A 17,143-nucleotide genomic window follows, 5' to 3' on the forward strand; every position below is an offset into this window, starting at 1 on the left:
TCAAGGTCTCGAGAGGCAGTCTGCAATAATATTATCCTTTCCTTTTATATGTCGGATGTCCAAGACATACTCCTGCAGCATTAAACTCCACCTCAACAATCGCTGATTCTTGCCCTTTAATTTGTGAAGAAATACGAGGGGGTTGTGATCGCTATACACAACAACGGGCAAACTTGAGGAACTAACATAAACTTCAAAATGTTGAAGAGCTAACAGCAGTGCTAAACATTCCTTTTCGATGGTGGAATAGTTCCTTTGACTTTTGTTAAACTTTTTTGAAAAATAACAAACCGGGTGTTCTACACTTTCATCATCCTCTTGTAACAACACAGCACCAGCGGCAACATCGCTTGCATCAACAGCCAGCTTGAACGGTGAAGAGAAATCAGGCGCTGTTAAAACAGGGGCACTCTGTAACATGGCTTTCAGCTCCTCAAAAGCCTTTTCACACTGGTCGCTCCAATTAAATTTCTCCTTCTTGCTGAGCAGTTTTGTCAATGGCTCTGTGACAGTTGCAAAGTTAGAGCAAAACCTTCGATAATAACCAGCCATACCAAGGAAACGCATCAGTTGCTTTTTGTTTTCTGGTCGCGGAAACTTGATTATGGCTTCGACCTTGGCGTTAACTGGCTGTACTTGTCCTCGTCCGACGACATGTCCCAAATACGTCACTTGTGCTTGGCCAAACTCGGTTTTAGAGAGATTGATTGTTAATTTGGCCTCGCTCAACTTCCTGAAGAACTCACGGATAGTTTCTCGGTGTTTCTCCCAGGTTTCACTATAGATGATTACATCATCAATATAGGCTTCACAATCCTCAAGGTTGGCGACGACTTTGTTAATGAGACGTTGGAAGGTAGCAGGAGAATTCTTCATACCAAAGGGCATGACCTTGTATTGGTAGAGTCCTTCTGGAGTTACAAATGCTGATATCTCCTTAGCGCGATCCGTTAACGGTACTTGCCAAAATCCTTTGAGAAGGTCAAATTTTGTTACATACTTTGCCTTTCCCAGCTTATCGATACAATCATCCATTCTTGGGATTGGAAAGGTATCTGTCTTAGTCACACTATTAACTTTCCTGTAATCGGTACACATCCGATAGCTCCCATCCGGTTTAGGCACGAGTATACATGGAGAACTCCAACTACTGCTGCTTGGTTCGATAAAATCGTTCTCCAACAAATATTTTACCTCTTCTTTGAGGTACTGTTGTTTTCTCGGATTCAGCCTGTATGGGTGTTGTTTAACAGGAGCAGCATCACCGACATCCACGTCATGGTAAATCTGATTTGTCCTAGATGGTACATCAGGGAACAGGTCACTATACCTTTCAAGTAGCTTCTGTAGGTCTTGACGTTGACTCTCTTCAAGGTGTGACAGCTTGGAGTCCAAATTCTTTAGCACATCGGAGTTGGTGAGTTTTGATGTGTCAGTAAGACTGAGATGACTACTACTAAACTCACTACTTAAGTCTTCGGGCTCAGAAATAACTACATTAACGTTTACGGGCTCTTTAACTACATTATTACCTCTCTCTAGGTAAGGCTTCAACATGTTAATATGACACAATTGCGTCTGCTTACGCCTATCTGGAGTAACTACTACGTAATTAAGGTTATTTAACTTCTTCTCAATAACATAAGGACCAAAAAATCTAGAATACAATGTGTTACCGGGCACTGGCAACAATGCAAGAACCTTTTGACCTGGCTTAAAACTACGTTCTACAGCGTCTACATCATACTTCTTCTTCATTAACTTCTGAGAAGAACTAAGATTGTCTCTAGCTAGTTCACAAGCTCTAAATAACTTAGTACGAAAGTCTGAAACATATTGTAAAAGATTAATAGACTCACTACCGCTTGCCAATAATTTCTCCTTAAGCAGTTTAAGAGGCCCTCTCACAGTGTGCCCAAAAACGAGCTCAAACGGACTAAATCCTAGGGACTCCTGGACGGACTCGCGTGCCGCAAACAGCAATAGGTGGATTCCCTCGTCCCAATCTTTCTCTGTTTGGAAACAGTAGACTCTCATCATGTTCTTTAAAGTCTGGTGCCATCTTTCAAGAGCTCCTTGACTTTGAGGATGGTACGCGGATGACCTATACTGTGCGATTCCAAGTTCGTGCATTACTTGTTGAAAAATACCAGACATGAAATTAGAACCTTGGTCAGACTGGATAGCGCTAGGAAGTCCGACCAGCGTAAAGAACTTCGTTAAAGCTTTGACGATAGTCTTGGCCTTGATGTTTCTCAGGGGCACGGCTTCAGGAAATCTGGTGGACGCACACATGATGGTTAACAAGAACTGATTTCCAGACTTCGTTCTTGGTAGCGGTCCGACGCAATCAACAATTACACGGCTGAATGGTTCTTGAACGGCTGGCAGAGGCTGCAGTGGCGCTTTTGGAATGGTCTGGTTTGGTTTCCCAACCATCTGACAGGCGTGACATGACCTACAGTACTCAGCTACATCTTTTCTCAGGTTGGGCCAATAAAAATTATTCAAGATCTTTCTGTGAGTTTTGTTCACACCTAAATGGCCAGCCAGGGGAGTTTCGTGTGCCATACTTAAAATGTCTTGCCTGTAAGTTTTCGGGACAACAACCTGGTACTTAACAGCCCATTCGTCCTCAGCTGGAACATCGAGCGGTCTCCACTTTCTCATTAGCACTCCATTCTTTGTAAAATAACAGGTGGGGTTCTGTGATACTTCGTTTTCACTGACGCTTCTTGAAAACAACGGCGAAATTTCTGGGTCTTCACGTTGTCCAGCGATGAGCTGAGAGGTCGACATCTTCTCAGACTGATCTGTTAAATTCTTCTCAGGTAGGATTTCTGTTGGCTCAGAAGGGAAGGGACTTGGCTGCTCATCCTCAAAAACTCGACTGATAAGGGTGTCCGCTAAGGCAATTTCTTCATCGCTGGTTTTCCTCTTCTTGCTCATGGCTCGCGTTACTACACATGCAGGATAAAGACCAGGAATTATCTTCTCGACGGGGTCTGGAGACTTTTCTGAACTAGGCTTCTCTGTAACGACAGCATTAATGACCACTTTGTCTCCTGCAAGGTCATTTCCAAGGATAAGATGTACTCCATCGAACGGCAATGTTGATTGTACTCCAACTTTCACAGGACCAGACACAAGATCTGACGACAGAAAAACTGTATGGAGCGGCACTGGGGTATACTCGGAACTGATTCCTCTGATTAGAACACTTGCACCAGTGGACGATTTCTCAGAAAACAACAACGTGTCGCTTAATAGCAAAGACTGTGAGGCTCCAGTGTCTCTTAAAATCTTGATCGGTACTGAATCTGTCATATCACGGGATAATGATACTGAGCCATCGTGAATAAAGGGCTGAAACATATCCATGACAGATTTAGACGAACCACTGACGTCATTTGTAGAGATTGTCTGGGTCTTCTCTCGAGAAAATCGCGGAGGTGTACATTCACTTTCAGAAACTGAAGGCGACGGCTTGGCAACAAATCCGTTGGGCTTCGACTCCACACCATATTTTTGCGCAGATCTCCACTTTTCTGGGCAACTGGAAATCAGATGACCTTCTTTTCTGCAATAATAACAGGTTGGTGGCTTGATGGGCTTATTTGGAACAAACCTGTTTTGTCCTGGCGAGGTGGAGCTGGAACGATTTGTAAAATGGTTACCAGGGTTCCGTTTGGGAGGTGCTCCGTCATTCTGTTTACTCCGCTGGCTTCCAACCCATCGTGATGCGGAGGGAGGCTGAAATCTACTGTCAGGCTGACGGGGCTTTTCCACGAAGTTCACTTTGTGACTCAGCGAAAATTCATCTGCTAACCGTGCAGCGTCTTCCAACGTTTCTGCTCTTTGCTCGTTAATGAACGTTCGGACATCACTGTGAATGCACCTCTTAAATTCTTCAACTAATACCAACTGTCTTAACTTATCGTAACTCTTATCTACCTTCTGTGAATAACACCAACGATCAAATAACTGTTCCTTACTCCTAGCAAATTCTACGTAGGTTTGACTACTAACTTTCTCATAGTTTCTAAACTTTTGACGATAAGCCTCAGGAACTAACTCGTAACCCTTTAAAATAAGATCCTTAACTTCGTCGTAACTTACAGCTTGTTCTACACTTAACTGTGTATATATTTCCCTAGCTTTACCAACCAATACACTTTGTAATAACATAACCCAGTACTCTTTAGGCCACTTAAGACTACTAGCTACTTTCTCGAAGTGTAAAAAGTACTTATCAGCATCTTTTTCTTGGAATGGAGGCACTAACCTGATGTTCTTTGTAACATCAAACTTTTCGCTATGCTTTTCACTATCCGAGCTTAATCCTAATTTCATTTGTACCTCTAACTTTTTCATTTCCATTTCATGCTGAAAAGCCAGTTTCTCTTTCTCTAGCCTCTCTTGTCTTTCCATTTCCTCTCTCTTCAGTCTTTCTTGTCTCTCCATTTCTTCTCTCTTCATCTCCATTTCTTCTCTCTTCAGTCGTTCTTGCATTTCCCTTTCCTCTTTCTCTCGCTTTTCTTGCATCTCCAACTTTTTTATTTCTAACATTGTTTTTGACGATGTTTCTAACATTGTCCCTTCAAAAACCTCAGTATCCACTAAGTGGTTTACTATAATCTGTCGTATCTCATCCTTTCTCATTGCTTGCTTAGACTCTAACTCTAAGTGTTTTGCTAATAAAATAAGTTCGTCTTTCCTTAACGCATTAAATACTCCTTTGTCGGGACTCGACATAAAGTCTTCTGGATTAAACTTTGACATCTTGATATACTCTATGACTACTTAAGTCGACAATAACTTATCTTTAGAATACTCTACTATAACCTTCACTACAAAACTCGCTCCTAGACAATAACTCATATGCCAAATACTTCTGTAAAATTCGCTCCCGAACAATTACCTCTGCTCTAAATACACTTCCACAAAATTCGCTCCCGGACAGGCCCCCAATTTCTGTTACGGTATTTTCCAAACCGCCAGAAAGATACAACTCGTACAGCTCAACTACTTTATTGACCAACGTAATAACTACGAAGCGATATCGACAACCAATACAATAACTATCTTTTTCACTTATCTACGGAGCGATATAAATGCTAATACAATCAGTATCCCTATAACTTAGAGTCCTTCACAAATAATATCACTTAAATCTCGGTGCACTACCGCACAACTCACAGTTCTCTTGAAAATCTTTAACAAACTGTCGACGTCCGTAATTCTTTCTCTCACGTAGCCTTCCACACGGCTTTCAATTCCAGTAAACAACTCTGTCCGGCTCTCGCTCCTCTGGGCTCTTCGCAACAGCAGTTATAGCTCACTAAAAGGCCTCTCTCTTTTAAGCTAGCGTGACTCCTTATATATCTTTCGGAAAAGTTCTAGAATGTTCTGTAATATTGTTATTTTTAGAAACATTACACTATGATTACATCATAACAAAAATATGTTGAGTCACGGTTCTAGAAGGTTCTCCTTAAAAGTTCTCGCTTAGTCATCATGACTAAATGTTCTAGAAACTTCTTCGTTCTATTTTTAATAATTATGTAACGCAACGCACTCTAAAAAAACATGGGCGCTCTCCATAACATTAGGACTTGCAAGTACTTCCTAGATTTTTTTCCTGAACCTCAAATAGACCTTAATGAACGTGACAAACCTGGCACGTATGCTCACCTCTCCTGTTCTGTTTACTTTACTCGACAAGAAGCTTCTCCGACGAAATTCCACTAATGAAAAAAACAAACAAACAAACAAACAACGCAAGGCAATATAAGATCAATGATGTTCATACCGCGCCCTAGATTTACACTCGAAATATCCGCGATATTTTCAACAATAACTCTTTCCTTTTTGCTTATTTCATGCATTCTTATCATAATAACCTCCTTTTAAATACTTTTTATACTATTTTTTCTACCCATCATTAAGTTCACATGTACAATGCACGACATGCCGGTAACCATCGTCCGCATTTATGTAGAGCTGATTAATATAAAGCAGTTTACAATCCTTAGCCGATGTCTGAAGGTTTGGAAGCCTCTGCTAAGTGATGTCACCTTATCCCACAACTATTCCAGTTTAAAGATTTTATGAATAAAATTGCTAATCGAGAGGATATTATACAGTCAACAGTCTCTTGATAGGACAACCGCGGGAACTGGAAAAAGTGTTCGCGAGTAGAGCTATCCACCTACGAGTATTATTCACATGAGTGGACACCAAATAATTGAAGTAAGGTGGAACTCCGCTTTCGGGAGAGACAAGAAGGAAAGTAACGTGACTCTGCAGTATAACACTATAGTAATACAAACGAACGAACATACAGCTTGCTTTCCCGCGAACAAATGGAAATGTGACAAAACCCATATCCACTGTTCTGTTTCTCTGTCAGAGGTCATGTTTTATGTTGCCAAGAGTCAATTATTATGCATGGAATGTCCGTCAAATAAAAGAAAAATCTAATTTTCACTCTCTAAAGTGTTCGTTTACGGAGATGTGTAAATACAGAGTTTGACTGGGAGGAAAAAAGGGAAATTGAAAAAAGTGTCCGTAACTAGAGCTTTCCACTAACGAGACTGTCCGTTAGAAGATAATTCATTGTATGTCGAGTTTTCTACATCAGCTAGCCAAGCGAACTCGAAAGGTAGCCAAACCAGCTGTTATCATAATTGGGTTCTGACCCAAAATGAAACGCATTCCGCAGAGAAGCGTCAATGTCTGGCTTTACCCTTGCTATTTTCTCCCCTGAGAAAAATAAAGCTCCCGGAAAATGAGCGCTTGTGTGATGAAATGCTAATTCAGGGCCTAGAGAAGTAAACGGTTACATTAAAGAATATTTGAAAACTTCACTGAAAACTTGACATTCAAAAGAAGAAGTGCAGACAAGGTTGCAAAGCAGCTATCCCCTCCCTTCAGAAACCTTAATATCGTCTACCACAACGGAATACTGTAGACTAAATCGGTGTTTTTAGTAGCCAATTACAATTACGTTTCCAAAAGCAGGGGCAAGCAAAACCCAGCTGTTTTGGATTTAGGTCTGCATAATTTCTCGTCGTGATTGAGTTATTCACGAAAAGCTTCGAGCAGAATTTATGAAGCCTACATTAAATGAGGTAAATGAGACAAAAATATGAACCAATCACGATTTTATCCAGGGTTGTATTTTTCATATGTAAATGAATTATCAAAGTAACTGAGAAGTGTGGGAGAGATGTTGATTTTCACCCGGCCTAATTTGCTACTTGGAGATGAATGAGCCTGTGATATAACATAAAAAAGTTTTCATTTGATACTTGAACGTCATTTAGTGGTCAGATTGGGAAATGAAATACTCGAAATATCTTGAGTAATTGTCAGTAGAGAGTTCCAAACAGCAGCCGGGGAAACACACATGTACAGTCACGTAATGAGATGTTACTATGTGTTTCTACGACTCGTTAAGAACAGATTGGATGGATTTGAAACGGTTTTTTATTTTCTAAGTTACAATCTGCTCAGCTTCGTGTTTCCGCGCTGGCATTCGCATCTCTTACCAGAACTCATATGTTCCTCTATATTTCTACAACGATTTTACGTCATTGATGTTACATCACTTGAAGTCTATGACCATTACGCATTATAATCAAATTGCTTGTTAAAATGTCATCCACTTATTTTACTAACTATTTGGTATCGAGGCAGCCTGTTAGCAGTTTCTCCAGTTTCCTTTTCTCTGAGCGGAGGTCACGCAAAGGCACATTGCAAAGGCCGTTTGACTTTGCGTCACTTCCGCTCAGCTCATGCTCCTGATCGGCTAAATGAAAAGGAAAAGACTGATGAATGATGATGATTTAAGAGTTTACGGGCTTGATTTTCATTTCAGCTCTTCTGACGGAATAACTGTGTCCTTTCCAGTGATACCAGTTGACACCATCAGCGCTTGACGAGTGTTTCCCGTGATGATACAGACCATTTAGGTTGGCGTGATGGCATTCCTTATACCACCAAGCTCCTTTATATCGAACAGCACAGTTTAAGTCCCAGCTGTCATTGTCCTGTTCTCTGGTTGAAAATGGCTGGCCTCGATGAAGAGAGAGAGAATCACCTGCAGTTCCTAAAAGAAAATGAAAAAGATTTTGGCTTGTCAGAAAATATAATAATTATACTACAGTGACAGAAAATAATAATTTCTTACTGTCAGTTTATAGTTCATATCCAACCTGAATAGCTTCCGAGACTTAGCTGGTACTTAGTCCTCTCGCTCGTGATAGCGAACAAGCTATATTCTGCATAGGCTGTTTTTCCTTCGGTGTCTTCTAGATCAACACGCAGCTTGTATCTGTCACTGCTCGTTAGGCGGTTTATCTTGTCCAGTCCAAGCCAAAACTCGCCATACAGATTACCAAAGCCTTTTTTGTAATCATTCCACCCTCGGTAAAAATTAACGGAGCCGTCCAGTCTCTTCTGAAACACTGTCCAGCCCCCGCCAGATGTTTTGTGATCACAGTATACATCAAAGGCACCGGCACTTGAACCATCGGGGTTGATCGTATAAACTCCACTCACTGTTTTACCAGATTTGTAAAGCTCAGCACAGTTTTTATTGTGAGGCAAGCCTTGTGATGAGAAAGAAAAAAATTAACGAAAGAATAGTATTTCTGCGACATTTTCATTAAAGTTGAGAAAACGAGCACAGATCTAGAATTGACGACAAAAATTAAGACTGATTACTAGTAAAGAAGGCGCGGAGTGTATAACCTGTTGTCTAACGAAGCTCAACAAAACGAGGAAAGTCGCCTAAAATTAATTACCACGATATTCTGGACTCGGGAGTTCTCATGCTGTTTTTAATTTACCTCTATTCTGTTCATGGTCATCGGTAAGATTGCGTGCAATCTAATTAATTTGCATCACGTATACATCGCCAGTTTACGTGCGTGCAAAGGCAGGCTGTGACAGGCAAAGAGAAAGCCGTGATGGTTAGAGTTATAGTGAGCTGTGGTGTCGTCGAACTTCCCACAGCAGTATGATAATTTTCGAAAGGAAAACTTCATGAACAAAAAATTATTTTTCTTTTTCAGTTTAAGAACTTCAGTTTACCTTTATCACTGCTCACGTCCTTCTCTGTCAAATTCTTCAGTTCCTCCCGAATCTCGTCCAGTTGTCTCTTCATGCCCAAGATAATATTTTCCAGTTTTTTGTTTGGCCCTGCGTAGAAGCTGTTGTAGTTGTTGATGTTGCATGAAGGATTTTCTTTTCGTTTTGGCACTGAATCTTGGGAGCTGACCAAAACATAGGACAGTGCATTAACCCAGAGAATGACGATTACAATCATTCTCGCCGAGTTCTATACAAAGAATCGGTTATATGCCTTCGTTTGCGGCTCAGTCGCATCAAATTAAAAACAGAAACGAAGTCATAGGTATTTATCGAAAAATTTTTTTCATGCTTAGACATGAATCTGCGGACGTGCTTTTGACAATCAAGGTAAAATCATTATGATATTTACTTTGGCAATGAATCAGTAGAGGAAATCACGTTCGTGAAGCTGCATGCAAGGGCATAAGTGACACTTTCGCCACAGGTCACTCTTCTTTTGGTGGAATTAAAAAAAATGAAACATAAGCATGAATTTCAACTCCAGTGTTCCCTATGAATTTCTAGCTATGACTCTTCCTGGACACCATTCTTTGCTTGGAAAATTCACAGGAGCATATCGCGAAGAATAAAGTAAAATTTTAGATGATATAACTACCCAGATTGTTGAGATAACTGGTGGGCGACTGCACGAACGGTCAATTTCGACTTTTGCTGCACTTGCGGATTACACTCCGCGCGCCATAGCGACAGTTCAACACACGGTAATCGCGAAAGCCTAATTATCTCGGCTCAAATGGGCCACCAAATCAATCAGAATGGAAAAACAAAATCAATTAACCAAGAAAAGTGGATCATCTTCGAAAAGAGGTTATTATCTATACTTTCCTGCTTTGATAAGAGTAGCCCTTTTTTGCGTCCTCTGAAATGGCCCTATGTGGTGACATGAAAATCCCCCAGAGACAAACCCTCCCAGTAGTCAAACAAATTTTTCGTGCAATAAATAACACAGGACAAGCCTTTTCCATTCTCATTGAAAGGAAAACAGAAAACATGTGCTACAGCAAAAAAAGATGAACGAAGAATATTTTTTCACAAATACTATGTGACGCACGACTCCATTAGGTTCCGTGTAGTACAGAGTTTCTCTGTTTTCTGTTATTCATTTTTACCTGATTTAGATCTGCCTCTCAAAAGTTCTCTCCTTTTTTAATTGGTTGAATTATCGATCTGCAGAAATGTCTCCTCTGGTATGCATACACTGGTATTCATACGATTTCACTTGAAGTTTCCATATTCAGTTTCTGTGGACTAATTATAACTAAAATACTGACATCCTACAACTTCTGGTAAAAGAAATTCCGTGAGCAATTTTTTCGCAGTCGCAGCGCTCTCGACAAAATCTGTTATATTCACACTTTCGATCACCGTCTCTAACATAGGCGGTTTAGCCATAAATCGATTTTGGCCTCTGGTGAAGCAAATGGAGAGAATTCGAGAACAATCAAACTATTAGTGACACAGGTTCCGTGCTCCTTGGAGGGGAAAAATAAGGAAATCTTTTCGTCTGGGGAAATCGGAAGGACCACTTTTGGCAAGAGCAATTATTTTTAATGTTATTGTGTGTTTCCCTATTAGTTTTTCTTCATTTCATTTCAATCGAACAATGAAAAATAACGTTTGAAGCTTCTAATTGTTTACCCCTGGAAATAGACGATAGTGTTAGACGCGAAAAGATGAAGCAAAGACCGTGACTAATTGCGAAAACTGAACTGGATATATTTTTTAACATATCTTTACTTAAATTCACAGCATCTTTTACATGAGGAATCAAAAAATCATAACTTACACATGTTATATTTTAGGAGTTTACAACCCCCTGATAAAGGCAAGATGTCGCCTGTCTTTATAATTCTTCTGGTTATGCTTATCATCGATTATTTTCCAAACGCTTAAGGCTCGATAAAACCTCTACTTAAATGCCTTGCCTAATTGCATTATTTTAAGCAATACTCTAACAAAAGTTGTAACTTCAGAACATTAATCGCAGCTCGTCTTTTATGCCTTCAAGTTTAAGAAACCAAAAAATATGATAAATGCAAATCTATTATATTTCGGTTTTTAAAACTTGACTGGTTTGATTTTAATCTCAGCTTTTGCAATTGAACTCTGGTATCCCTTCCAGGAGTTCCAAAAAATCCCATCATAGACGTATGACGCATGCGTGCCAATATGATGCAGACCATTCAGGTTGGAAGAAGCACATCCTTTGTACCACCAAGCTCCGTTAGACTTTAGTGCACAGTTTTCCTTATGGGCGTCATTATCCTTATCTTTGGTGGTGAAGGTCATTCCATTGTGATAGGTTAGGGAGTCGCCTGCCGTCCCTTAAAAAGAAAATAAATAAATAAAAAAATTAAAAAATATAAATGTTATAAATATCTATATATTATACATGAAATTTATATACCTTTCGTTTCCTCATAAAAAAGGCGATGGATGAGGTATGTACATGTCACAGTAAAGGAAAAACACCTCTTTTGTTATTGCGCGAAGGTGTAACAAGGCAGATATTTTACTTTCCTTTTGAAAAATCGTCCCTATAATTTATTCTGTCAACACTCGGTCTGTACGTCATGACCTCAAGCCAATTATTTTTCCATACGGCCCTCCCACTCAGCCATTAAAGCATTTTATCATTGACCACTAGACGTTGAAAATTTTGTTTCAACCTAGATTGTCCAGAGACACGGGCACTCGCGGGAAAAACACGAAAAAGATTCTACAATAAAATAAAAAAAATTTTGTTTTGTTGTTTTCGATTCAGAACCACAAAAATGCGCAATTCATCGGAAAACGCAACTTTTTGTTGCTTTATTTTTTTTTTCTTTAAGTTTTTGCATCAATGCCGTGGAAGTGCAGTGCCGGACGGCTTTTTCCAGACTGGCTCAACGCGTCCAGCCCTTTACACGTCAGCTTTCACCATGGGTTCTACGGGCTTGCGCCGGGGCCGAACGGGTCATATTATAAAATCAAGAATTTCTTTTTGAATTTTGACGTTGTCGTAAGCGCCATATTCGCCAGGGAAAGGGGATACAAGATTTGAGGGATCGCATAGTTTACAAGGGGAAAGGAATGGCGAGCAATCGTCGCTAACAGAATGCAAACAGAAGACTATAGAAAATTGTAGCCAATTGACCGCCAATGGGCGGAGGGGGGGTGGTGTTGGGTGGGGGTTATGATAAAAATATTATGGAGCCTTGTGGGCGGATCAGGTAAATTTTTTCAAGACACAACAATACTCTTACGAGTCTTCCCCCCCCTCCCCCCCGCACTAAATTAAGAACGGTCCTCAAGCAAAATAAACCTGAATATGACCCGAGGCTCAACTTGTAGTTGTTCTTCTCGCTTGCAACTGCAAACAATTCATATTCGGCGTGGACTTTAGTTCCATCTTCATCCCTCAGATCAACGCGAACCTTGTTCCAGTCGCTGAGGGTCAGGCGATGTATCTTGTCCAATCCGAGCCAAAACTCGCTACTCAGATTACCAAAGCCATTCTTGTAGTCCTCCCAACCGAGGTAGAAATTGACAGAGCCGTCCATCCTCTTCTGGATCACCGTCCAACCGCCACCGGCTGTCTTTTGGTCACAATACACGAGAAAAGCACCTGTGCCATCAGGGTCGATTTTATAGACGCCACTGGTTTTGTGACCAATGTTATACAACTCGGCACAATTCTTCTTGATAACTGCAAACAAGGTTGAAAGTAATTGTGGAAGTACAGAAAAAAACTTAAACGCCAATGTACATGTCAACTTCTAACGCCCTGTAAGACATAACACTGTTCGCTTTAATTAATACACCATAGTCTTAAAACTTATAAAGCTGTATAGCATGATTCTATAATACGATCCAATCCAATGATAGCTTCTGGCAGACAGAATGCCAGCTTAATAGATCTACTAAAGACAGTCCCCTGTCCCCTCCTCTTGCGACAAGATCCAAACTATACCACAATTCCAGTTTATTTCTGTTAAGCCACCGACCTCGAATTTCCCATTAATGTAAATGTTCACACGACGGTCTATTTTTTCACATCGGCGAAGCTTTGTAATATCCAAAATTAGATACTTCAGGGGTTTAAACCGAAACAGCTCTAACACGTTACCGGAAGTAAATCTCAAACGGAATACGCTTTACTTGTGCCGATAAAGTGATACTTCCCGTGTCAGCCATTAACGTCATGTCAGTGGAGAATGTGAGTTTACGGATCACTGAGTAAAACAACGTGAATTAACGTAGTTAATGCTAATCATGGGTGTCTCAAAAAGTGGACTTGTGGGGCTTGACTTGAACTGAAATACCGAGGTGACAAAACATAAAACTATCCCTAAGGTATCCAATCTTACCTTTATTTTTGGCCGTGGGTGTATTTCCTCCTCCTCCCGCCGCAAGTTGGTCAAACGTACACGGCTCAGAAGAATTCTTGTTGTCCGGCAAAACTGCAGGTCAGTTGGTAACGAATATAAGGTAAACGTCTGCATAACTTGTTCGTGACATTTTTCCGTAAATAGATATAACTTTCATACTTATATTAGGAACTGGAGGTCGAGGTTCGAGGTCATCTGTAAATGGTGTACATGCTTACAAACAGATGGGATGGGCAATCACTAAATTCGATGATTAATAACCTTTATCTTAAAATGAGAGATCGAGATCACAACGCATAAATCTAAATTTCAGGCAAAATTTTGCTGCTCTTGAAAAAACATAAAATTTCATGCAGCTAAAAAAACGCCTTCAGTTTGAAGAATACTTTTCTAATTTAACAAACAACAGTCATCTGATAGAAAAAGGAACATTTACCTTGCGTGTCGTCTCCCTCATTCTGCGGCAAAATGTTGAGATCCTTTCGAATGTCGTTCAGTTGTTTTTTCACATCCAAGAGAAGATTTTCGATTTTCTTGTTAGGTCCAGCATAAAAGTTGTTATTGATGTTGCACGTTTTGGAACTTGCGTGATTTTGTCTCTGCACAGAACCTTGGCAGATAACCAGTGAGTTAAACAGGGAAAAGGAGATGAAGATACCAAAAATCATTTTAGACAGCATGGTGTGAACACTTTAGTCGCTCTTGCTATGATAACAAGATTGAAGGCTGGAGTTGTTCTCGCTTGACTCTATGGATCTGGGTTCCAAATTTATGGATCTGGGAGACGAGATCGTCCAATCAGAAAAGAGAGAGTGATACCAGTGGTATCACTGAAACTGAAACAGATTTATCATAAACGAACACGTATTTTGCGTTCCAAAATGTTGGTTTTTTTTTCAGTTTTATTGGATAGCTGGCAGTTCATTGCGATACTTCATACATCTCTAAGAACAAAGGTCATTTTAAAATAGATCAGGCCAGTGAAAGGAATACAGGATATGAAGAGTTAGATGAATCAATCAGCAATACAAAGTTCAGAAAAACATCGAAGACATTTTCTAAAGATCATCCTGTTTTAATGATGCAGTCGGTATTACCCATACATGGAAAGAAGCAGCCACACGGGATACGCAAACCCTTCATCCAGCCAGGATGGCTAGTATAACATACAAGAAAAACGTAGGACTATACGCAATTACAACTGTTCTTTACTTTTTATTTATTTTCTTTTTTCTGTTTTGGTTTCTTCCATCCTTTGTTTACTTCTCGATTTTTTTTACTCTAAGCTTTTGAAGAAGAAAAAAATTAACCTCATGAAATTCAGACAATATGCGAATTCATTACAAAATTTATCCCAAAACCGCGTTTGGAGCAGGAAGCAGAAATAGGGGAAGACAAGGAGCGCGTGCCAGACTGATACATCACATACATGACAGGTAAAACAGCATTGTAAACAGGAGATCGTCCCGTTTTAATGATGCTGTCACTATTTCCCAAAAATGGAAAGAAGTAGCAACCTCGGATATGCGCCTTTCTTTCAGCAAGGATAATGATGATCACGAACGAAAAACACAGGGATTTAACCAGAAAGTGATACATTACAATCATCAGGAGTTTTAATTAACAGTCACAATTGTTTTTTATTTGTACATCTTAATTTCTTATCTTTCGGGCTGTGTTTCTTGCCGTCTTGTTTGTTTTGTTTTGCTTTTTTTTTTTAAGGGAAACAATCTCTGACCCGTGATCCGTTTAAATGATTTGCGTGACCTAATTCATTCCAATTGGAGCCGGCGACAGAGACGCAAGAGGCCAATTAAAAAGTAATTGATAGCCTTCAGTTATAATTTGATTTGTGATTTTTTTCAATCGTAGTTTCACTACTCCCCCAATATGGAAAGATGTAGCAATACCGGATATTTTCAGCCGCGTGTTTGTGAGAACGACACTCTTAAAAACAGATATTTTCATCAAACTTAAAATAAATTGTTATTGAGAGAAATACGATTAATTAAGTTTCTAAAGTACATCCTTCTTTGAAAAACAAAGTTGGCTGTTATGTATTTGAAAAACTTCAGTGTAAAAGAAGAAGGATTGTAACGAAGAGACCTTGTTGTAACTGACTATAGCCCGGACACAACGAAAGAGCATTAATATTATATGAATTCCAAATTTTTCTATACCGTCAAAGCCGTCAATAGTGTTTATCAAACTAGGCAGTCCATTAAAATAATTACAGCGAACACCCAAGACAAGTAACAACTGTTTCTAAATTTACCATATTTCATATTCTCCAGGTTTATTTACACACACGACGCTTTGGACATTGAAGATCCAAGCAGTATGTAGGACGCATCACATAAGAAACTTCGTAACAGTCTTGTTCACGTGGGTGTCTCTATGGCTCAGTGGTGGGGCATTGGAAGACGCATCCTGCGGTTCAATTCCTTATGGGTTCAGAATTTTTTCTTTATCCCAAACTTGTGACAAGACAAAAAATATCTTTCTCTTCTCAGTTCTCTATTTCATTTCATTTCAAATCCACCGAATCACATCTCAACTAAGATCAGAGCCAAGTAGTTCGGATTCTTAATCCAGACATAGTTTGATTTCTACACTTTGACTTTAAGCCCTGCTTCTCACAAAGAGCTAGAAGCTATCAAGTTCAAATAAAGGATCAAAATCCTATCTCTATCAACAGTTTCATGGTTCGTCAACAAACCACTCGTATCGCGGCATAGCGACTTTAGCAGGCCATTAAACTTAACACTGATAATTTTACCAAATCCATTTTTTGGCCGAAATGCTCCAGTTTTCAGTTTTAAATACTTGTACCAAGAAAAGGAAAGAAAAAGCAAAACGTGCTCACACACGGAAAACAGAAATCGAGGTTAATGGCATATTTGATATTTTTTTCGACGCGAAGAGAAAGTTTCGTGATTCTGTTGTAAAAAAAGATATCTTCTTCCTTTCCTTCTTCTTTATTTTCTTCTTTTTCTTCTGCTTCCTTTTCGTAATCTTCTTCTTCTTCCTCCTTGAAAATTTGATGATTTGCGAAAATGTGCAACTTTTCAAATGACACGTTGTCAGGGAAATTTTAAAAACCCTTATAAAAATTTAATTTATCCTATCTTAGATTAATTCAGTAACTTTAGAAAGATTAGCAAAACATTTCTACATCGAGTTTCTAAAGAAACAAAAAAGGACAAAGTTATAGAACCAGTTGCAGACTCACTCCTCTGTGTAAACAGATTCGTAGTGATAAAACTGGACACGTTACTTTCAGCCTTTTATTTAGCCACTTTATAGTATTTTGAAATGCAAATTTATCATTATGTCCAGCGAAATGAGATTTCAACAAACTTCTTTTCGCTTTGGAACTCTTTGGCATTTGTTATCAGATATTTTATGGAGTCTTTTAAGCCTTAAAATTGACAAAAGTACCACAAGTTTTTAAAGTCACCGCTAACTTGAAATTTAAATGGAAAGATCGTTTTTTACTTCCGGCCATTATTTTTATTTTCAATATTTATGGCTTTATAATATTCATTGTGTTCTTAGCCGGAAGTGACCGTTATTTTACCTTTTCGGCGGATTTTGTCAGATTTGTGTTTTTT

The 17,143-nt window shown here is 39.4% G+C and overlaps 3 protein-coding genes across 3 annotated transcripts; all 3 read right to left on the reverse strand.

Moving 5' to 3' along the window:
• Positions 1-4,782, reverse strand: LOC149049449 (uncharacterized). Its single transcript, XM_089197853.1, has one exon. The coding sequence runs from the start codon at positions 4,780-4,782 to the stop codon at positions 1-3; it is 4,782 nt and encodes a 1,593-aa protein (XP_089053979.1).
• A 2,377-nt stretch (positions 4,783-7,159) lies between these two features.
• LOC113684619 (microfibril-associated glycoprotein 4) lies at positions 7,160-9,521 on the reverse strand. The gene is made up of 3 exons (XM_027202014.2): positions 9,100-9,521; positions 8,220-8,615; positions 7,160-8,113 (listed from the first exon to the last, which is right to left on the reverse strand). The coding sequence occupies exons 1-3, from the start codon at positions 9,332-9,334 to the stop codon at positions 7,851-7,853; spliced, it is 894 nt and encodes a 297-aa protein (XP_027057815.2). The 5' UTR covers positions 9,335-9,521; the 3' UTR covers positions 7,160-7,850.
• A 1,330-nt stretch (positions 9,522-10,851) lies between these two features.
• Positions 10,852-14,436, reverse strand: LOC113684625 (ryncolin-1). The gene is made up of 4 exons (XM_027202021.2): positions 13,966-14,436; positions 13,509-13,601; positions 12,464-12,847; positions 10,852-11,483 (listed from the first exon to the last, which is right to left on the reverse strand). The coding sequence occupies exons 1-4, from the start codon at positions 14,207-14,209 to the stop codon at positions 11,218-11,220; spliced, it is 987 nt and encodes a 328-aa protein (XP_027057822.2). The 5' UTR covers positions 14,210-14,436; the 3' UTR covers positions 10,852-11,217.
• Between the last annotated feature and the right edge of the window lie 2,707 nt (positions 14,437-17,143).

The sequence above is a fragment of the Pocillopora damicornis genome, chromosome 2, assembly GCF_964200805.1.
Source record: "Pocillopora damicornis chromosome 2, jaPocDami1.2, whole genome shotgun sequence".
Lineage (NCBI taxonomy): Eukaryota > Metazoa > Cnidaria > Anthozoa > Scleractinia > Pocilloporidae > Pocillopora > Pocillopora damicornis.

Excerpts from the sequence above, each read along its gene's own strand:
- LOC113684625 (XM_027202021.2), bottom strand. The coding sequence starts at position 14,209 with ATGCTGTCTAAAATGATTTTTGGTATCTTCATCTCCTTTTCCCTGTTT. Across the intron at positions 13,602-13,965 it reads TGAGGGAGACGACACGCAAG|TTTTGCCGGACAACAAGAAT; the intron begins GTAAATGTTCCT and ends ACTGACCTGCAG. Across the intron at positions 11,484-12,463 it reads GAGCCTCGGGTCATATTCAG|GGACGGCAGGCGACTCCCTA; the intron begins GTTTATTTTGCT and ends TTTCTTTTTAAG.
- LOC113684619 (XM_027202014.2), bottom strand. The coding sequence starts at position 9,334 with ATGATTGTAATCGTCATTCTCTGGGTTAATGCACTGTCCTATGTTTTG. Across the intron at positions 8,616-9,099 it reads GGACGTGAGCAGTGATAAAG|GCTTGCCTCACAATAAAAAC; the intron begins GTAAACTGAAGT and ends TCTCATCACAAG. Across the intron at positions 8,114-8,219 it reads AAGTCTCGGAAGCTATTCAG|GAACTGCAGGTGATTCTCTC; the intron begins GTTGGATATGAA and ends ATTTTCTTTTAG.
- LOC149049449 (XM_089197853.1), bottom strand. The coding sequence starts at position 4,782 with ATGTCAAAGTTTAATCCAGAAGACTTTATGTCGAGTCCCGACAAAGGA.